General features: G+C 48.1%; 2 protein-coding genes across 2 annotated transcripts; both read right to left on the bottom strand.

The window, feature by feature from the left end:
• LOC110257159 (olfactory receptor 9S13-like) lies at nucleotides 1–2,755 on the bottom strand. Its single transcript, XM_084999230.1, has one exon. The coding sequence runs from the start codon at nucleotides 2,286–2,288 to the stop codon at nucleotides 1,338–1,340; it is 951 nt and encodes a 316-aa protein (XP_084855356.1). The 5' UTR covers nucleotides 2,289–2,755; the 3' UTR covers nucleotides 1–1,337.
• A 6,072-nt stretch (nucleotides 2,756–8,827) lies between these two features.
• LOC110256924 (olfactory receptor 9S13-like) lies at nucleotides 8,828–9,778 on the bottom strand. Its single transcript, XM_085000040.1, has one exon. The coding sequence runs from the start codon at nucleotides 9,776–9,778 to the stop codon at nucleotides 8,828–8,830; it is 951 nt and encodes a 316-aa protein (XP_084856166.1).
• Between the last annotated feature and the right edge of the window lie 604 nt (nucleotides 9,779–10,382).

Genomic DNA, 10,382 nt, shown 5'->3' with positions numbered 1-10,382 from the left:
AATGCACAATTTAGGTACAGACACTATGGAAGTACTTTGGAGGTTCCCCTCAACTTAAAAAGTGTTTACTATATGATCCAGGCGTCACAGGTTTGTGTGTATATTCACCCAAAATTTGGAGCTGCAACTATACGAGATAATTGCATATGCATATACATAGCAGCATTATTCACCAATGGCAAAAGGTAGGAGCCATCCAAATAGTCATCGATGGATGAATAGACCAACTGTGGAAAATACGTTGAATGGAATTGTGTTCAACTTGTAAAAAGATGAAACTACCGTCATTTGAGGGTAACATGGATGAATCCTGAGGACACTATGCCAAGTGCTATAACCAGACACAAAAGGACAAATCCTATATGTTTTACGTATCGGAGGTATCTGAAGTAGTGACTTTCATGGAGGCAGCTAGTAAGATGTTGGTTCTCAGGAGGTGGAGCTGAGGGGAAAGAGGGGGTTGTTGAAGGGTGTGCAGTTCAATTTTAGAAAAGGGTGAAACTTCAGGTCTGGAGATCTATTACACAACAAGGTGAATGTACATTGCACGGCTGAAATATACCTTTAAAGTAGTTCCAACAAAAGCAATATTTTAGAAAACAATTTAAAAATTTTTAAACATTTGGGAAACTTAACAAGGCATCAGAATTCAAACTACAATATGGTCTTCACATTTAAGGTGTTTGTTCTACACTTAAACATACCTAAAGCAATGCCAGGGCTACAGTGGAATTGAATAAGGGGTTACCAGTGACCTCAAATTACAGTCAAGCCGTACATGTGTACTGAGAACCTTCTATGTGGCAGCAGCATGCAAAGCGTGTATGGGACCAAGAGACCAGTTCTATCATTGCCCAGTGACCTTCACCCAAATCTGAAATGTAAGTAACATAGACATGGTATAATCTGTGGAGTTCTAAAAAATAATTTTTTCACAGTATTGCAGAAATTCTATTCCATCGAATACCTGACGAGACTTCCTGATTTAATCCAAGGTCAGATTTTTGGCTCTTCTGCTCGGTACTACCGATTGGTGACTGTACAATGCAAATTTTCATAATGGTAATAATTTTCGAGAGGTGCAAGAAAGAACGGTTGGGGTTTTTTCCATTCCAAATTTGGATTAGGGTGGTATATAAGCCCAAGAAAATCCTTATGGAAACTCATGGGGAAATGGAAGAATACATGAGAGAGGGAGAAGACAATGAAGGAAGAGGAGGGGGAAGAAGAAGTGCACAGGCCAAGGAGGAGGACAAGGGGAAGGAAGGTTTGAGATAGAAGAAGATAAGAGCCTGAAAATAAGAGGAGAAGTCCTGCTACTTGGGGAGGAGCCCCCGTCACTTGGCTGTGAGCTTGTGGCCCAGTCTCCACAGGGCCTCCTTCACCTCCTTGTTCTGCAGACTGTAGATGAGGGGGTTGAGCACGGGGATGACCAGGGTGTAGAAGACAGAGACCACCTTGCCCTGCTCCATGGACTCCACCGCTCCCGGCTGGGCATACATGACAAAGACGGTCCCATAAAAGAGGGACACGGCCGTCATGTGGGAGCCACAGGTGGAGAAGAGCTTGTGTCTGCCTGCTCCCGAGCGCATCCTCAGGATGGTCACGGTGATGTAGGCATAGGAGATGAGGACCCCGAGTGTGGTGCCCACGATGATGAGCCCGCAGATGCCAAACATGACCAGCTCATTGATGGCTGTGTCAGCACAGGCGAGCAGGAGCAGCGGGGGCACATCGCAGAAGAAGTGGTCGATGTGGTTGGAGCTGCAGAAGGGGAGGCTGAATGTGAAGCTGGTCTGCAGGATGGCGTTGAGGCAGCCTCCACCGTAGCAGCCCAGCATGAACCGGGCACAGGCCATGGGGCACATGGTGATGGGATAGTGTAGGGGGCTGCAGATGGCCAGGAAGCGGTCATAGGCCATCACGGCCAGGAGGAATCCCTCAGTGGTGATCATCAGAGAGATGAGGAAGAACTGGGAGGCACAGCCCCCGAAGGAGATGACCTTGGCTGAGGACAGGACGTTGGCCAGGGCCTTGGGGTAGATGACAGATGAGTAGCACAGGTCCAGGAAGGAGAGGTTCTTGAGGAAGAAGTACATCGGGGAGTGCAGACGGGCGTCCAGGGTGATGACCACGATCATGGTGAGGTTCCCCAGGACGGCGGCCAAGTACAGGGCCAGGAAGAGGGCAAAGAGCAGGGCCTGGGTCTGCAGCCCACCCTGAAACCCCTCCAGCACAAACTCCTGCAGAGGCTTCCCTGAGAGGTTTCCATTTCCATGAGGTGGCATGGTCCTGAGCTGGTGATGGGGTTAATATTGGGTGGGAGGCAATTAGTGGGAGCAGAGCAAAGTCATAAGGTCATCCTTCCCTTGGAGCACTAGGACACTCAGTGCCCATCACACACTGACTAGAAACCACCTGCTGTGCCGTCTTATTCCCAAAGAGCTCAGACAGACCTGAAATGGGAAACATTCCCTCTGATTCACCAATTTGTAGGTATGCTTGGAGCCCTCCTTCTGTGGGAGACTGAGCTGCTGCTCTGGGGTGGTTCCAGGTTTTGCAGAGCTGATTTCCTAGATGGTAAGGCTATCTTACATCTCCTCATCCTTCCTGAAGGACATACTTTCCCTACCCAGGTGATGCTTCTGAGTTGTTCCTTTTCTTCAACTTGCTAGCGTATCTAATCTTGCACTCTGCAAGCGTGATTCTACCTATTCTTTAAATACACAAATAGTGAAAATAATAAATACATGAATTGCTGAAAAAAAAAAATCAAGTTCCCTTCATGGTGCAGTGGGAACAAATCTGACTAGGAACAATGAGGTTTCAGGTCCTGCCTCACTCAGTGGGTTAAGGGTCTTGTTGCTGTGAGCTGAGGTGTAGGTCACAGATGCGGCTCAGATCTGGCATTGCTGTGGCTCTGTCATAGGCTGGAAACTACAGCTCTGATTTGACCCTTAGCCTGGGAACCTCCACATGCTGTGGGTGTGGTCCAGAAAAGACAAAAATTAAATATAAATAAATAAATAGATAGATAGATACATGATAGATAGATAGATACGTAGATAGGTAGATAGATAGATAGATAGATTGATAGATAGATAGATAGATAGATAGATAGATAGATACATACATACATACATACATACATACATACATACATACAGTGAAAGCACCTCAGCTCATCAGCGCTTAACTCAGTGATTGCAGGAACTCCCATCTAGTCTCGGAGCAGATCAGGCACCATCCCTCACCAGGCTAATGTGGGTATTGTGTCTGTCACCCCATTAGGCCCTGAGACCTGTCTCTGTTTCTTTGTCTCTGAGATTGGTCCATGGTGGCTACCATCAGCAGAGCCCTCTGAATCCTTGTGCATCCGAGGGCACCTTTCTAAAATGTCCAGATGTAGGACCATTTATAGAGAGGGGAATGTCCATCTCCATGGTGAGAAGCAGCAGAGCAGGGGCTGTGACACGTTCAGAATACGGGCATGCCACATGCTTACCCGTTCTTGGGTCCATGTCCCTGGCTGCTCAGCACACCCTGTGGGACTGATGGCTTCCAGCAATGGGAGTCACCAATGCTGTCACATCTACTTCAGTGTCTGAGGCATCCTGTTGGGTGCTGCCCCCTGTCCCAGTCCAGACCTACGTGTCTGCCCTGAGGAGAGCTGACCACACACTCACAAGGGACATGGGATCACCTGTGCGCTGGTCAGAGGAATGGTCAGAGGAGACCCATCCTCAAGAGGGAGCACTGAGTGAACAAGGTGAGTGCAGAGCCAGCGTGCCTCCCAGGGAGCAGAGGGCAGTTTTTGATTTCAGAGCACATTCCAGGTTTTCTGGCGGTCACATCTGCAGGATCAGGGAGCTGTTTGTCTTTGAAGGCGTGACCAGTTGGGAGTGGGGGTGCGCAGGCAGAGGCCGGTGTGTCAGTGGTGCCTGTGGAGGAGCGATGAGCCTCACATTCTGTGTTCTCTCTCAGCCTGATGTTCTCTTAAAGATGGTCTGTGAGAGATGCCACTATGCAACCAGAGAGCAGGTGGTGGGAACTGTGGGTTGTCCCGTTTTCCTCTCCTGGGGGACTTGATTCCAACCGTCACAGGAGAGCAGAAGGGGACAGTTTCACCTTGGAGGCCCAGAGAGTGTCTCAGGGTCCTTGCTGGCGCCAAGGGTGGAGGTCCTACCAAGTTGGCCCCCACCCCTGTACCCGCAGCCCCATCCTGTGCACAGACACTCACATTCACGATGGCCACACCCTGGCCAGCCACCTCTGCCCACCTGTCTGCTCATGTATTCAATGGAGCCACTGTTGCCTAGTGGTCATTATTCACCCAGCACCCCCAGGTTGGCTCCTAAGTCCCCTGATTTACCCAGCTTCATGTTCTGGGACTGTCTCCCTCGGGTCATCACAACACTGATCCATAAGAAGCCTAGGGAGCACCAGAAGAAAGATTTGTATTTTCAACGGCAAAGTCAAGCTCTTGGCTTGGTTTGCTAAAAAGCAAACGCGCACAGTCCCCTGTCTTTCTGAGACTGTCTGTGGGTTTTCATGGTGGCTCCACTGAGCCTGCCTTTGAGTCTGAGCCTGAGACATAACTTCCCAGGTGAAGCAAAAGAATCCAGGCTGCCTGTGAGCATCTATTTATAATGTCTTCATCTCAGGCTTTCATCGCAACAACTTGTTAATCAAGTCTGAGGCACTATGGCACCAGCATCGCCTGGAGACTGTCTGAGGTGCAGAATCTCAGACCACACAATTGAAGCCCACATTTGTATGAAACCATACCCCATTCTTTCTACTGTCATGAAAGTTCAGACCTGCTGCCCTCCCTGACCCTGCCTGGTGGTGTGGGGAGGTGGAGATGGTGTGGTTCAGGCTCCCGGGACTCACCTGTCAGTGACTAGTGACCCGCATCCTGCTGAGCGATGGCTGCCCTGCTCCTGTGATGTCAGGAGTGGTGTGAATCACTGAAGACCCTGTGCTCCTGGGTGGACGGGTCTCCTGAGCTGGTCTGTGCTGATGACAATAACGTGGCACCAAACAACCTGCCACTTTCTGCTCATCTCCGGCTTCGTTTGCAGTGCAGGGGAAGCGGGTGGTGGCAGAGGATGGGAATGGGTTCCCGTAAAAGGCAGGCCAGGTGCTTCAAGTTCTTGCTGCAGGAAACTGATGGGTCTTGGTTGAAGTATGAGATGGGATGGACTCAACTCACCTGCCCTTATATGGCTTGACCCCTTGGCTGACTAGGGTTCCTGGGACTTTCCAATTTGAAACTCTGCTGGGAAGATTTGTTCCACTTGACACAAGTGGGACTCAATGCCTCAAAGGACCAGTTAAGGGCGCCTTGGTCTTCTGAGTGCACTGGGAATCCCAACTCCCTGGGTCCCATGAAAATGAGGTCCTGTGACCAATCTTCATCCAACACATTTCAGCCCAAGACAAGGGGGGCAGGGAGCCTGAAATCCCTCTGCAAGCACTGAGGTCCAACAGGAGAGAAGCAAGACCACTCAGAGGGACCCAGGGCCCATCCTGGCAAAGGCAGTCCCTGTGCAGCAGCTGTATCCAACATTGGCCCCCAGTTCCTCCTCCTCTGTGTCATCTGCCCCTGTGCTTGTGAGAAACAGTGACATGTAAGCGTCTGTGTCTGGGGAAGCAGCACAGCCCTTTCTCAGCCCTAGTGTGGCCCTTCCCCCAATGCAGACTGAGTAAATATATGTGGTAAAGAAAATATTTTAATCCTGGACAGAAATCCAAAATCAAATTATAAAGCTGCTTTATGTTGAAGGTAGAGGATGCATGAAATCCAAAAGCTGGAGAAATTTGAGCCAAGAAGTACCTAAGAAAACTAAGGCTGTTGTGGCTCGATAATCATTAGATGAAATAGATTTCAGGAGAAAAAGTTGGCTCATGAATGGACATTTCATAACGAAAATGTTTAATTCAACTGGATGCTGTGAAAAATTGAAAGATGTACACAACTTATAAAGATCCTAAATATCAACTTATAACGATCCTACATCAAAGTTGATAGAATGAAAATGAAATGCAAACATCCAAATCATGGTTGATATTTTACCATGCTTTTATCAGTAGCTGATAAAATTAATGGAAGCATTAGGTCTTATGTTAGGACCTTCATATGGCACAGGTGTGATTGTAAAGAGACAGAAGGAAAGAAAAGAACAAAAGAATGAAAGAACGAAGGAAAGAAAGAAGGAAAGAAGGAAGGAAGGAAGGAAGGAAGGAAGGAAGGAAGGGAAGAATCTTTTGTAAAACTTAACAAGGAATCACTAAAAAAAAATTCTTTTGGTCTTTTTAGGGCTGCACCCGTGACATTTGGTGTTTCCCAGGCTAGGGGTCCAATGAGAGCTGTAGATTTCAGTGTGCACCAGAGCCGCAGCAGTGCCAGATCCTTAACCCACTGAACAAGGCCAGGGATCAAACCCACATCCTCATGGTTCCTAGTCAGATTCGTTTCTGCTGTAGCACAATGAGAACTCCAAGAAAAACTTCTTAATGAAAGTTTGATTCTCTTGTTTAGTGGCCTAGTAGATGATCTCTCCTGGAGAATGTTCCTTATACACCTGACAAAATAGTGCGTTTTTCTATTTTTGGATAAAATATTCTGTGAAACTCAATGAATTCCATCTGTCCCAGTATATCCTTTAGTGCAGGGTTTCCTTACTGATTTTCCGTCTAGACGATCTTCCGTTAATGAAAGCTGGAGGTTAAGGTCCCCTGTTATTGTGGCATTATTGTTCATTTATCCCTTCGTATTTGTTAATATTTGCTTTGGTTTCACTGCTTCTATATGGACTGTGTGCCTCTTTGGAAGTGTTATGTCTTCTTGTTGGATCGATGTCCTGAATATGACCCCAGATGCACAGAAGTCAAATGAAAAATATTCAACAGTGACCTCATTACAATGAAAAGTCAGTGGCATTATGGGACCTCAGAAGAGTGAAAAAGCAACCTCTGAGATTGGAGAAAATATTTCCAAATCTCATACCTGACATCAGAGTATAAAAAGATCTCCTACAATCAAAAACCAATAATGCAATGGAAATTTTGCCAAGAACATACACACATATTTTTCTAAATATGATCTCCATGTGGCCAACGAAGACATGGGAAAATGCAGAGTTCTGTCCATGATGCAGAGGGATAAGGACTTGCCATTGTCCCTGCAGAGCCTCAGGTGGCTACTGAGGTACAGCTTTGACTGAGGCCCAGTCAGTGGGTTAAGGATCTAGTGCTGCCACAGCTGTTGCATAGGCTCAGATTTTATCCCAGGGCCTGAAACTTCCTTATGCTGCACCAAATATATGTATTCGGATATATACATAAGAATAATTTCCATTTGTGAAATGAAACTCAAAACCAATGACATAATCCTCTACAATTATTAGGATGGCTCCTTTTTTTAAAAAAAAGTTCCTCTGTCTACTAGGAGTTGGAGAAGTTGGAACATTCTTGTCCTGTTGATGGGAATGCACAATTTAGGTACAGACACTATGGAAGTACTTTGGAGGTTCCCCTCAACTTAAAAAGTGTTTAGTATATGATCCAGGCGTCACAGGTTTGTGTGTATATTCACCCAAAATTTGGAGCTGCAACTGTACGAGATAATTGCATATGCATATACATAGCAGCACTATTCACCAATGGCAAAAGGTAGCAGCCATCCAAATAGTCATCGATGGATGAATAGACAAACTGTGGAAAATACGTTGGATGGAATTGTGTTCAACTTGTAAAAAGATGAAACTACCGTCATTTGAGGGTAACATGGATGAATCCTGAGGACACTATGCCAAGTGCTATAACCAGACACAAAAGGACAAATCCTATATGTTTTACGTATCGGAGGTATCTGAAGTAGTGACTTTCATGGAGGCAGCTAGTAAGATGTTGGTTCTCAGGAGGTGGAGCTGAGGGGAAAGAGGGGGTTGTTGAAGGGTGTGCAGTTCAATTTTAGAAAAGGGTGAAACTTCAGGTCTGGAGATCTATTACACAACAAGGTGAATGTACATTGCACGGCTGAAATATACCTTTAAAGTAGTTCCAAAAAAAGCAATATTTTAGAAAACAATTTAAAATTTTAAACATTTGGAAAATTTAGCATGGCATCAGAATTCAAACTACAGTATGGTCTTCACATTTAAGCTGTTTGTTCTACACTTAAACATACCTAAAGCAATGCCAGGGCTACAGTGGAATTGAGTAAGTGGTTACCAGTGACCTCAAATTACAGTCAAGCCGTACATGTGTACTGAGAACCTTCTATGTGGCAGCAGCATGCAAAGCGTGTATGGGACCAAGAGACCAGTTCTATCATTGCCCAGTGACCTTCACCCAAATCTGAAATGTAAGTAACATAGACATGGTATAATCTGTGGAGTTTTGAAAAGTCATTTTTTCACAGTATTGCAGAATATCTATTCCATATCATACCTGCCATGTTTTTCTGATTAAATCCAAGGTGAGAGTTAAGGCTCTTCTGCTAGGTACTACCAATTCCTGAGTGTACAATGCAAATTTTCATAATGGTAATAATTTTCGAGAGGTGCAAGAAAAAATGATTATGTTTTTTTCCATTCCAAATTTGGATTAGGATGGTATATAAGCCCAAGAAAATCCTTATGGAAACTCATGGGGAAATGGAAGAATACATGAGAGAGGGAGAAGACAATGAAGGAAGAGGAGGGGGAAGAAGAAGTGCACAGGCCAAGGAGGAGGACAAGGGGAAGGAAGGTTTGAGATAGAAGAAGATAAGAGCCTGAAAATAAGAGGAGAAGTCCTGCTACTTGGGGAGGAGCCCCCGTCACTTGGCTGTGAGCTTGTGGCCCAGTCTCCACAGGGCCTCCTTCACCTCCTTGTTCTGCAGACTGTAGATGAGGGGGTTGAGCACGGGGATGACCAGGGTGTAGAAGACAGAGACCACCTTGCCCTGCTCCATGGACTCCACCGCTCCCGGCTGGGCATACATGACAAAGACGGTCCCATAAAAGAGGGACACGGCCGTCATGTGGGAGCCACAGGTGGAGAAGAGCTTGTGTCTGCCTGCTCCCGAGCGCATCCTCAGGATGGTCACGGTGATGTAGGCATAGGAGATGAGGACCCCGAGTGTGGTGCCCACGATGATGAGCCCGCAGATGCCAAACAGGACCAGCTCACTGATGGCTGTGTCAGCACAGGCGAGCAGGAGCAGGGAGGGCACATCGCAGAAGAAGTGGTCAATGTGGTTGGAGCTGCAGAAGGGGAGGCTGAATGTGAAGCTGGTCTGCAGGATGGCGTTGAGGCACCCTCCACCGTAGCAGCCCAGCAGCAAGTGGGCACAGGCTGATGGGCACATGGTGATGGGATAGTGCAGGGGGCTGCAGATGGCCAGGAAGCGGTCATAGGCCATCACTGCCAAGAGGAAAGCCTCAGTCGTGCCCATCATGGAGAAGAAGAAGAACTGGGAGGCACAGCCCCCGAAGGAGATGACCTTGGCTGAGGAGAGGAAGTTGCCCAGGGCTTTGGGGTAGATGACAGATGAGTAGCACAGGTCCAGGAAGGAGAGGTTCCTGAGGAAGAAGTACATCGGGGAGTGCAGACGGGCGTCCAGGGTGATGACCACGATCATGGTGAGGTTCCCCAGGACGGCGGCCAAGTACAGGGCCAGGAAGAGGGCAAAGAGCAGGGCCTGGGTCTGCAGCCCACCCTGAAACCCCTCCAGCACAAACTCCTGCACAGGAACCACTGACAAATTCCAATTTCCTTGGGGCGTCATGGCCCTCAGCTGGGGACAGGTGCAGAGAGCAGGAGGGAGGCAGTGAGAGGGAGCAGGTCAAGGTCAGGAGGTCATGTCCTTGGAGCACGGGGACACTGAGGGCGTCTCTGTCCACTTAGCAGGAGGCCACCAGCTGCCACGTCTTCCCTCCAGGTGGCCCGACTGCCCTGCAATGAACACAGTGCCTGGGTTCACTACTTCACACGTGTGCTGGGAGCATTTCCTCTGTGGGCGGCTGTGCACAGTCCCGCTGGGGGCTGGGGTGTGGTACCAGGGGCTTTGCAGGCCTGAGGGTCTGAAGCGTGGCCGTGGCATTGCAGCCTCCTGTCTCCTCCTGCGGGAATGCTGCCGAGGTTCCCCTCTTTGCCCCGGGGTCGAATCCTCCACCTTCTGCCCCGTATTTGACTCTTTATTTACTTCAGAAATATTTACTCATCCCCTTCTGCCCACCAGGTCGTGGCTGGGTGATGTTCCATCTCTAGGCCAGGCTGGGAGCAGAGCGGGGCAGAGCCCTCACCAGGCCTAGGTGGGGGCTTTTCTGTCTGTCTCTCCTGTGGGCCTCGATCCCCGTCTCAGCTCACTGCCTACAGCCTGGAGCACCGTG

This window comes from Sus scrofa, chromosome 15 (assembly GCF_054392235.1).
Source record: "Sus scrofa isolate SSC_HxYL_T2T_F1_AM1 chromosome 15, Sscrofa_HxYL_maternal_Yorkshire_Landrace_v2.0, whole genome shotgun sequence".
Taxonomy (NCBI): domain Eukaryota; kingdom Metazoa; phylum Chordata; class Mammalia; order Artiodactyla; family Suidae; genus Sus; species Sus scrofa.
This window is presented reverse-complemented; position numbering and strand designations above follow the sequence as displayed.